Source organism: Polyodon spathula, chromosome 16, assembly GCF_017654505.1.
Source record: "Polyodon spathula isolate WHYD16114869_AA chromosome 16, ASM1765450v1, whole genome shotgun sequence".
Taxonomy (NCBI): domain Eukaryota; kingdom Metazoa; phylum Chordata; class Actinopteri; order Acipenseriformes; family Polyodontidae; genus Polyodon; species Polyodon spathula.
The window spans coordinates 22,520,823-22,532,492 of NC_054549.1; the positions used below are offsets into that span (position 1 = coordinate 22,520,823).

General features: G+C 38.9%; 1 protein-coding gene across 1 annotated transcript; it reads left to right on the forward strand.

The window, feature by feature from the left end:
- The first annotated feature begins 3,025 nt into the window (after positions 1 to 3,025).
- On the forward strand, positions 3,026 to 9,718 carry LOC121329407 (protein FAM107B-like). Its single transcript, XM_041275006.1, has 5 exons — positions 3,026 to 3,097; positions 4,636 to 4,748; positions 5,189 to 5,333; positions 7,395 to 7,536; positions 9,511 to 9,718. Exons 2-5 carry the CDS (start codon positions 4,637 to 4,639, stop codon positions 9,625 to 9,627), a joined length of 516 nt encoding a protein of 171 aa, XP_041130940.1. The 5' UTR covers positions 3,026 to 3,097; position 4,636; the 3' UTR covers positions 9,628 to 9,718.
- Positions 9,719 to 11,670: the final 1,952 nt, after the last annotated feature.

The window sequence follows — 11,670 nt, forward strand, 5'->3', positions numbered from 1 at the left end:
AATGTGTCGAATCTTGCAGGGGTTTAGCCACCTCCTAGAAAGTGTTCTGGAGTTTTATACAGCACCTTCCATCAATTTCAAAATTCTCCATGTATTTACAAATTTTATATAATGCAAATACTGGGTGATTTGTGACTGGTTCACTTTTCAGCAGCGTCATTCATCAGATGTGTGCCTGGGTGCTGTTGTGCCAGGTTAGCAAAAAACGATAGCAGGGGTATTAATACCTACCATGTCGAGGGTCTGTCTGCCTTTTATACCAACAAGGTTTCAGATTTCCTGGATCTGGTCATCCACATTGTCCATTTCCTCCTTGTAATATTTGAGTCACTCTCAAATGTATTGAAACCAGTATAGAGCGGCACAATGAATTTCAGTCAGTAGGTGGCACTGTGGTACAAACGACATATTACTGTGAGTGGTGTGGTGTGGTGTGGTGTGTGGGGGGGGGGGGGGGGGGGGTTGGGTGGTGTTCTGGGGATTTAGATGATCTGAAACATGGTTTTGTTCATGTTGTAGTTTTTAGATGGTACAGCAGTACACAGTTAGAACCATACATTGCAAATCAACTACTTTAGATAATTAACATGAAGGGTTGGGTTTTACATTATGGCGAATCAAGCTTGTTGTAAAACATGGAATGGGTGAAACTGCTATGCAATATGAGTCTTATTTCCATTGCTATAGGGCCATTTTTAAGCTAGCACAGTATGTGATCTTAAGATGCACTCCTGAAAAAATGTGTGTTTTACAAGGGAAGCAAAATTATTTTTTGCATACGGAAAACCAGTTGTTTTCTTTCATCTCTTCAAATAATGAAAGTAGATATCTAGTCATCTTTATTACCTCCAGAGAGAGAGAGAGAGAGTCCAATGTAGCAACTGTGGAATCGGATTGAAAATCAGTATTGTTTTAGCAAAGTTGTGCATCATTCGTTTAATTTTTGTTCCAAAGTTGTTCAAGTTATTTTTACAAAGCACAACCAACCTGTGTGCATTAGTTTAGGTTTCAGTGTATTTCCATCCCTCCCTGTCTATCTTACTGGAATCTGCCTGTATTCATGTCTGATTTGTACATTGTTTTGGAAAACAAACTAAGATGAGTGATACTTTGTATATGTATGAACTGTGGGGATTTTAATAAAAAAAAAAAAAAAATGGTAAGAACTGCTGCTGTTTTATTTTCTATCCACGAAATGTGCTTTTAAAAATGCTAAAACCGACTTATAATTTTACTATCTAGCTCCTGAACTCAAAGCACCTTAACAAATACTTAACACAGAATCATTACAATAATTCAATACAATACAAATGCATTTTTATACAGTGCCTTCCCTTCACGCCACGGAAGAGTAGTGTACAGAGTTCAAAACAAAACAACACAAGCAGGATCCTGAGTGGCGCATCCAGTAAAGACGCTCTGTGGAGAGTAGGATGCACCCTATAGCCTGGAGATCACTGGTTGGAATCCAGGCGATGTCATTGCTGACCGTGACCGGGGGTTCCCAGGGGGAAGTGCACAATTGGCCGAGCGCCGCCCGGGTAGGGAGGGCTTAGGCTGACAGGGCAATCCACGGTTCACCACGCATCAGCGACCCCTGTTGCTGATAGGGCGCCTGCGAGTCTGCAGTGGAGCCAATCGGATCTGTGTTGTCCCCCGACACTATGGGTCTGGTGGCTATGACAAATTGGCAGGAACACATTTCGGAGGTTTTCAATTCAGACTTAAAAGAAAATTGAGTTTCAACCTGCCTAATATCAACCGGAATAGAGTTCCACAAACAGCAAAAAACTTTTAGAGTTCATAAAACTGCATAAAACTTCTAAGAGTTCTGCATTTTCTGATCACAAAGAACGGCTAGGAATATACAGAGTTGGCAGTATTTGAAGATGGGTGTCCCTAATCCACTAAGGACCTTAAATTGTTAGGGAATCTTTTAAAATGAATTGGGTAACTGACTGGTAAACAATGAAAGGACATGTAAATCACATGTTGTTTCAGTCTGCACCATGGAAAATTATCCAGTAGGTCTCCCACACTGGCCTTTTATTGAATTCAATGTGATATATTTTGATGCTGTTGTGTGCACATAATTTAGCTTTTACAGAATCCTGTACTGAAAGTAGAAAATGTAACCTATATTATATTTTTGCATGTTTGGGGTGGGTGGGAGTGACATTTACTGGCACAGCCACTAATTGCAAACGAGAAGGGAGGCAAGCTGTAAGAGACCGCCAACATCCGTCAAACTCATATTGAATGGAAACCGCGTATTTCCACTCTGTGTGCGTAGACAAGCAATGGGGGTTCAGGACGAATGCGGAAGAACCCGGGTCGGCTCGGATTGATGGGTTATTTAAATCCAAAGCGCATTGCTCAGTTTTGGGTTGAGAAACGTGTTTGAAAGAGATTTGAGATCTGACCTCCCAGGAAAAGTCTAACGGAAGCCACGAAAGTAGTAGGATTACAGTGTTATTTCGTGTTCTAAATGAATTTGGCAAGTTTCTCCAGACATACAGATGGACACAGACAGACTCTCAGCGACTTTTGCTAAATAATGCAAATACCAAGTTCCATGACTATTGGATAAATAGTTATCCAGGTATATGGAAAACAGGTGTGAAGTGTGGCATGAGTACATACAAAGAACGAACGTACATGTGTGTTGTATGTAGCTCAATTTAAACCAATTTAAAATGCGTGGATCAGTAAGGGCTGCACATTACAAGCACTTCAATCATTCATGTTGTGGTGTATTTATTTTTTAGTTAGCCAGTCCTATGATTTGATATGTGCTCTGCAAATAATCTTGTGTATAGATACAGTTTACGTCGACTGAATGTGCAGTACTGTGTGTCAGGCCGCAGGTTAATAAAATCATTGTGAGAAAAACAAAAACAAAACAAAACAAAAAACCCCTCTTTATAATTAACGTATTACCCGCAGGCTGGCTTCGAATTGCGAGGCTGACAGTCTAACGGGAACGAATTCACGCGAGGGTTGTTTTACCTATCTCAGGTGTCCGCTGCTTTCTCTCAAGTAACAATAGTGCTTGAAAACACAGTCATCGTGAACGAAAGACGAGAGTCAGTTCAAGGTACGTGAGGTTTGTCTTGTAACCTTCAGTGTATTATTTTCAAAAATAATAAACACATTTTAAAAAAAGTTATTTTACAATAATTCTCATTACTGTATCTATTATGAAGACCATTCACTCCATGTCAGTGTTTTTTCCATTCTGATGAATTTGCAAACGTGTAAAGTTTTCTTTATGCTGCTAGATACCTATGAGTTTTTTTTTTTTTTTTTTTTGTTTTGTTTTTTTTTTTTTGTTTTTTTTTTTTAACAAAGATCGACAGTAATGAAATTTGTCCGAACTGACTTATGGTCAGTTTTCGACAAATGTCATTCTAACTTAAAAAAAAAAAAAAAAAAAAAAATAATAATTTTAAAAATTTAGAACGAAGGGGTTACACCACAAAACGTCAGATATTATATTTTGCACAGCAACAAAAATGAAACAGTTATTACCTACATTTAAAACAAACTGTGGACTTTTTAAAATTAAAATTCTCTAAACAAATACAAAATGCTTTTTCTTTTTTTTTTTTTTTTTTTTACTGCATTTTCAAAATACATTATTTGTAATGATATTGTCGGCCATGTGTCACTAATTATTGATTTTTAAAAAAATGTTTTTGGTTTATAGTTGCACTGTAAAGCACATAGAGGTATGAAAAAGCACATTAAAAAATCGACCATTGGTAAACTATGGAATATTGCAGCACGTGCCTGTGTTTTGATGTCAGTTTTCTAGTTAGGTGGTCTTGGAATAAACCAGGAAGAACTGAAACTTCTGCCTCCATACCTTGAAATGAGTTAAAACCAAAAAAAATCTATGTTTTTTGGCCGGTGCTCCTAAATTGCCTCATGTAATTGGATCAATAGGTATTGGTATTTATATTTGAAACTGAAAGTCCATACCTTATTACAACATGTGTTTCTACTTTTTTTTGGCCCGGCCCACCCTGCCAGGGTACAAACCATTTTTACAACTACTAAAATATCTGGATTAAAAAAAATTTTTGTGCCAATTTAGTTTAGTGCCTATTGTGGACGGTTTTCACAAGGGGTGGAAATAGTGATGAAAAAACGACCTTGTGGGGACGGCCCCACTTTGTAAAACACCTTTTTAAGACCTAAATATGCCTTCAAAAAAAATTAAAGTTGGTGCCAAAGTATTTAGTTTGTTGTCGACTTTCACCCTGGGTGGAAATAGTAAATAAAAATATAGTGAGAGTCAATGAGAAGTCCCCCCAAATATAGAAATGCAAAATATGTGTGTGTGTGTGTGTGTGTTGTATGATATGCCATATTCCTGACCAGGTTTGCCTTTAAAACGATATTTTAATCTCAACTTTACTGATTAAATAAGTGTGTGTGTGTGTATATATATATATATTATATATATATATATATATATATATATATATATATATATATATAGTGTATTGTGGGTATATGTTCTTAGAGTCTGTCAAACTGAACATGGTTATTGTGGGGCACTGTATGCAGCTTTAGAGACTGGCATTTCACTTTCCAGGTTAATAAACATTTGTTTTTTTTTTTTCCCAGGATGCCACGGGAGCAGTGGCTGCAGGCTAAGACTCAGATTCTGGTGTCACTGAAGCTGGTCAGCACAATGAAAGCTGGCTGTGATACCTCTGACCAGACTGCGTGCAGAGAAGGTGAGTCAGCCCTGGAGAGGGGTAGGGATACACGTGGCAACTGGAGCCCTCTTGAGAACTTAGAAAGAAACTTCATCAATTCAATGACAAGCGTTTCCACTAGAGGTCATTCTCAGTGTCTTCAATAGAAACACTAAAAGAAACTTAATCAATTCAATGGCAAATGTTTCCACTAGGAGTCTTTCTCAATGTCGTCAGTGTGGAAAATGAGTTTGGGTTCACACATTTATATCCCTATGAAGTTGAATACCTCCAAACCATTAAGAGTGTGTACTTTTTCTTGCACTCTTTGTATGACAGAAATACACTCAACTTGATTAGAGGTGGCAACTAAACACTTAGAAACTCGCACCAGCACCTCAACACGGTGTAGGCGTTGGGTTGTTTAGTTTAGCGACAGCCAGTTTTGCTGGCATCAAATTCCTCTTGTTTTCTTTCAGCCAGTGCGACCCAAGAAGACTGCACCAAAAACTTTACACCAATCAAAACGCCCGCTGCGATCTCGCCCTCCAAACTGACCAATCCTGTCAGGGTGTCTCGGACCCACCAGGACTTGCATAAGGAGCTGCTCCTTGCGCACAAGAAGTAAGGTCATTGTGGGTAATGTAGTTATGCTTAAATTCAAAAGGAGACTAACCCAGTAGGAATATACTTAACATGCCCTTATCTGCAGTTTTTATAGAAATCGTGGCCATTATTCATAGAATTATGTGCCACCTGTTTTGGCAGGAGCATTTTCAGAAAATACCTGATACATGGTAGAAAGGGCCAACGTCTTATTTAAAAGCAATTGAAAGTTTCTAAGTGGGTCAAATTTACTGGAAAAAAAATAATAAATAAACCATCTGTTACCAGCTACCTCCATCAGGTTTTACCTTCAAATAATCATAGTTAACAAAATAACTCTATAACTCTTCCCAACTCTGCATTTCCATAACTAAACAGCCTTCAAATGTGCAGTTTTATAAGAAACATGTTGTGTGGTAAAGCATATTAAAAACAAACCATGGTAAACTAACCCTTATAAAAGTGTCCCACAGTAAAAACAGAGCAAAGTGTAATAAAGCACAGAGGGGTCTGGTAAAGCATAGGGAAGCATTGTAAAGCACAGAGAGGTCTGGTAAAACATAGGGAAGCATTGTAAAGCACAGAGAGGTATGGTAAAGCATAGGGAAGCATTGTAAAGCACAGAGAGGTCTGGTAAAACATAGGGAAGCATTGTAAAGTCCAGAGAGGTATGGTAAAGCATAAGGAAGCATTGTAAAGCACAGTGCCAACATGGTAAAGCATAGGGAAGCATTGTAAAGTCCAGAGAGGTATGGTAAAGCATAGGGAAGCATTGTAAAGCACAGAGAGGTCTGGTAAAACATAGGGAAGCATTGTAAAGTCCAGAGAGGTATGGTAAAGCATAAGGAAGCATTGTAAAGCACAGTGCCAACATGGTAAAGCATAGGGAAGCATTGTAAAGCAGAGAGAGGTCTGGTAAAGCATAGGGAAGCATTGTAAAGCACAGAAGTCTGGTAAAGCATAGGGAAGCATTGTAAAGTACAGAGAGGTCTGGTAAAGCATAGGAAAGCATTGTAAAGCACAGAGAGGTGTGGTAAAGCAGGGAAGCATTGTAAAGCACAGAGAGGTATGGTAAAGCATAGGGAAGCATTGTAAAGCACAGAGAGGTGTGGTAAAGCATAGGGAAGCATTATAAAGCACAGAGAGGTCTGGTAGCTGTATAACTCTTAAGGGCACTGCACCTCTCATAAATGTGTTTAATGTGCTTCAATAACAATCAGACACACTTCTGTTCTATCAGCTGGCTGTGGTTGTCAAATGAGTTTCCTGCCCTTTGGGCACAAAAAACTGCGTCACCACAGTATAAAAAATATATGTTCATCTCTGTGAGCCTGTGTGGCTGTCTGCCTGTCACAGTCACGGGTACCAGCCCAGTGCTGTCTGCTCTTGATGTGAAGATGAAAGAGCCTCTTTTGTCTCAATTAACTAGCCTACAGCAACCCAACACCTGTCACTCTGACAGAGATATTGATAACACACGTCAGGCGGGTCGCTTGCTGGGTATTATCTAACCACATTAGAGCAGAGAAGACAAGGTCACAGCGCTTCCAGCCACTGTCACAGCGCAAACAGATTATTAATCACAATGCCAATAATTAAAATGTTCTTTTTTATTATTCAGTGTGTCCAATTATATCCATCCCCCACAAAATGTACTCCCAATTTGGAATTCCCAATCTCTTTTCCTGTCACTGCAGCGATCCCCACATGGCTTAGGAGACCTAAAGGTCCAGTGGGCATCCTCTGATCCCATGACCAAGCCAGCTTCCTTAAACAACCAGGAACTCCAGAGCAGATGACGGCGAGTTACCGACCTCAGGTGGACAAGTCTTGCAGGCGTCCTCTCTGAGTTCACTGGGCGCCTGGCCAGCAGGGTCTGCTGTAGCGTGCTGGGGAGAAATTCACACTTTCGGTTTTGCCTCCCTTACCCACTGGAGCGCCAGAGCCAATGCGACGCTCCCTTCGGAGTCCCCAGCGAAGACTGGCCTACTTCACGCAGCCAGGACGCGAACCTGTGCTCTATGACTCGCCCTGCTTTGAGTTTTCTGAATAGACCCCAGTGTTTCCTTCCCATCTCAGAGGGCTGTGTGTGACGAGCAAGTCTGAGCTGCAGCTGGTGCTGGAGAGGAGAAAGAGGGAGCAGACCCAGAGAGAGGAGGGGGAGCAGGGCAGGAGCCCCTTGGAGAAGGAGATGCTGAGGAGGCAACAGAGACACCAGCAGGTGGGGGATGAAAGCTACAGCACTTACCATGCACCCTTCATTCCACACAAACTGGCCCACAGTTTAGCACAGGAGGCTTTTGTGTTTGCTTATAAAATATGGCTCGTAGTATTGTTTGTGAAAAGTGTTTGTAGCTCCAATGCTGGTTTTATGGGCTAGCAACCAGGGCAATTACCCAGGACCCCCCACTAGGCTAAGTTTGATCATCGTAGTGGAAAAGAAATTTAGTGCAAAATATTACTGTACAGCTATGGCCAAAAGTGTTGCATCACCATATAGAATTTATTCATTTTGCTTCACAAAGTCGAGTGAAACCTGCTGAATAATGTTACGTTAACATGCTGAATTACACACCACTTTGTAGTTTTCCATATACCTTACTGAAAACTGACAAATTGAAAAATGTGACATTTCAAAATCTAACATGAAATACTACTGTACTTCTAATATGTTTTCTGGTAGACTTTTGCAATATGATTTTGTTTATTTGATTACATGTCAAATAGAAGATCTAAATTATGGTCATAAAGTCGCAATCCTAAAATTATAAGCAATGTAAAACCTTTGGCCATAGCTGTAGTACTGCATGTTATTTAAAGGGTACATAAGAACCTTTCTATTTTATTGCATTACAAGTTCCCATGTGTTGCTACAACTGTTTACATAAGGTGTGTGCATTGATTTATTTATTTGTCTATTTTTTAAAACATTTTGACCACTTTTTTTAAACTTTTAAATTGCATTCCCTGCCTCAAGGTGACTTCCCATTTACCCTTATGGACCTCTCAGAACTACATTTCCCATCATCCTCTGGCTCACATATGTAACTGAGATGGATTTGCCAGTGAAGAAGAGGGTGATTGGAAATGTAGTGCTGAGAGGTCCATGCGGGTACATGGGAAGCCATCTTGAGGCAGGGAATGCAATTTAAAAGTTTTAAAAAGTGGTATAATATATATATATATATATATATATATATATATATATATATATATATATATATATATATATATATATATATATATATATATACTACATTTCCCATCATCCTCCTGCTCACTGGTAAATCCATCTCAGTTACGTATGTGAGCAGGAGGATGATGGGAAATGTAGTTTCCAGAATTTTCAGAAAACTATTTTGGTTGGTTGGTTGGCTGGCTAACTGGCTGGTATTAGGAGGTTAGGTTACCTAAAGAAAATGAATATCCTTACAAAAAAATACAATAACATTTTTTCAGATCAGGTCCTGGCAGGAGAAGGTGGTAAGAAATAACATTATAAAATCAACGGTAAAAAAGGAGACAAATCATTGAAACGAGATAAAAAGCAGTTCAAACAATCACAAAAACAGGAATACAAAATAAAAGCTTTCAAAAATCCTGGTCATAGTTAATATTTACAGGATTTGCAACCCTGGTTAGATTTCAAATAAATATTCAAATAAAAGTATTACAAAGAGGCAGTTTTTATGTTCAAAGGCAGTGAGTTCCAAAGATGAGATGCCGTGTTAAAAATAGGCAAGTCATTTGATCTTAGCACACAGGTAGAGTTACACATCTCTCTAACAGAGATGTAAGGTAGCTTGGAGCATTTCCAGTGTACACCTTATAAACTAAACACAAAAAAAATGAGAGAGCCTTCTATTCTCAGTCTGAACCACCCTAAAGTTTCATAGTGAGTACACTGGTGCTGGCTGTAATCTGCATTCAGTTTAAATCCTACAGCAATATTCTAGATGGAAACCAGCTCTCAGAACTGTATGAGAAGCGCTCATATATACTGAATCAGCATAGTCTGTTACAGGTAATGTTGTTTTAGAAACGACTTTCTTGAGAGAAACACTGCCTGTGTTTTAATGTTCAAAGTCGATGTATTCCAAAGATGCCTGCTCTACAGTGCAAAGGCTATACCATGGTTCTACATGCCCTTGGCCACAGGGGGAGCTCTAACCCACCTGTTCTCATTGGTTGACAGCTGGAGAGCGTACAAGCCAAGGGGGGCACGGAGAACCACTACGAGTTTGTGGTGGTGAAGGAGAACTTGAGAAAGACCAGCAAAAGAGAGCAGGGTCCCTCTGCCCCAGCATTGTGACACTCAGACAGGGGAGGAGATATCGCCTACAGGCAGGGCTCGGGGCAAACTCCAGCATCCCATAAACTTTGATTTTTTTCAAAGTGTTTTTTTTTTTTTTTTTTTTAATGTATAATAGGGTTTGTCCAGCATCCCATAAACTTTGATTTTTTTCAAAGGTTTTTTTTTTTTTTTTTTAATGTATAATACCCAAACTCCAGCATCCCATAAACTTTGATTTTTTTCAAAGTGTTTTTTTTTTTTTTTTTTAATGTATAATCCCCCCCCCCCCCCCCCCCCCCCCCCCCCCCCCGAATTTCTCCACCATTTTAGAATGTCCAATAGTTTTTTTTCCCCTCACTGCAGCAATTCATTTTATTGTGTTACATGTTCCCATGTGTTGCTACAACTGTTTCTGTAAGGTGTGTGGATTGTTTTATTTATTTTTTATACATTTTGACCACTTTTTTCAACTTTTAAATTGCATTCCCTGCCTCAAGATGGCTTCCCATGTACCCGCATGAACCTCTCAGAACTACATTTCCCATCATCCTCCGGCTGACATATGTAAGATGGATTTACCAGTGAGCAGGAGGATGATGGGAAATGTAGTTTTGAGAGGTCCATGCGGGTACATGTGAAGCCACCTTGAGGCAGAGAATGCAATTTAAAAGTTGAAAAAAGAGGTCAAATTATTTAGAAGGGGGTCTTGCTGGAGATGTGAAGCAGTGTCAGATATTAAATACAGCAATCAGTTTATTTTGTAATTGTCGATATTTATGCTGAAAATTACTGGGATGCTTTAAGACCCGACTTGACAATGTTTTGAGATCAATCAGCTGCTAGGAACCTGACGAGCTCTGTAAATTTTCTTTGGTATTTATTTTCACCTTTTTTAACACTGATAAATTCCCACTGAATTGTATGAAAAATAAAAACCAAAAGTAAAGGGCCTTATTTATATTACACAGCGTTAGTTAGCTAGCACACACATCCGTGCAATAAATCCAATACACAATGTTCGGTATTGCATCCCTTATATTAAGTCATGTAATATAAGATTTTTGTATCATATACTTTGCTGTCTGTATTCTGCTATGTTGGTGTTAGATGCAGCTTATCTGATGTATATGGAATTTGTGATCTGAATTAAAAAAAATGAAAATGAGACAGTAATGTGTGTTTGTGTAAGGGGGTGGGGTATGCTTTCACTCTGATTTGAAATGTATGGATTACTTGCTTAATTCTGATTGCGTGTTTTAATAATTCATATTCTCTTTAGCTTCCCGGACCATGGCTATTTATTTATATAATTATATATTAATTTATTTATATATTTGGAAGTGCCACCAGCCATTAGCTTTTTAAGTTAGTCCAGATTTCTGTTTTGATTGACACAGCCATTTTTATAACTGATTTAAAATATCGATTATATACAGTTTTTTAAAATTACGATTGTGTTATTATATATTTATTTTAACTGCTTCAATGCATTCCTGGTTTTTCACTGTGGAAATCTGGGAACTCTAAGAATTAAAGTCGTCTGAGACTGTACAATCGCAGAGGTGCGTTCAATTGTAATTCCCTACAATCCTGTTGTTAAATAAATACCAACCAAGCATTGGACAGCAAACTACAGCCTTTATTTTGTTTACAACTCCCCCAAAATGGAAAATACAGGAAAGAACAAATACTCGGCTATTCTTTCTAGCGGTCTGGCATGCACTAACATAGTTTGTCATACACACACACACACAGACAGACAGAGTGGAAATTAGTGAACGCTGCGTATGAATAAAACGGAGTAGTTCGAACAAGGAGAAAATCTCCTGGCGGAAGTCTGTTTGTGGTTTCCCATTCTCAGTACAAACTCTACTGCCAGTGTGAAGTCCACAAAATGACTGCTGCCAGTAGGTTAACACCATCGGGGCTGAAGAAAGAGAAATGCTTTTATTGTTTTGGCTTTAAGAGATAGTGAAATAGGTGGTAATATTAAGAATTTGCATAGGTCCCAAGTTTCATAAACAATGATGTTGATTGAACAATGGCGAATCTGACCTAAAT

Excerpts from the sequence above, each read along its gene's own strand:
- LOC121329407 (XM_041275006.1), top strand. The coding sequence starts at position 4,637 with ATGCCACGGGAGCAGTGGCTGCAGGCTAAGACTCAGATTCTGGTGTCA. Across the intron at positions 5,334-7,394 it reads CTGCTCCTTGCGCACAAGAA|AGGGCTGTGTGTGACGAGCA; the intron begins GTAAGGTCATTG and ends TTCCCATCTCAG. Across the intron at positions 7,537-9,510 it reads GGCAACAGAGACACCAGCAG|CTGGAGAGCGTACAAGCCAA; the intron begins GTGGGGGATGAA and ends ATTGGTTGACAG.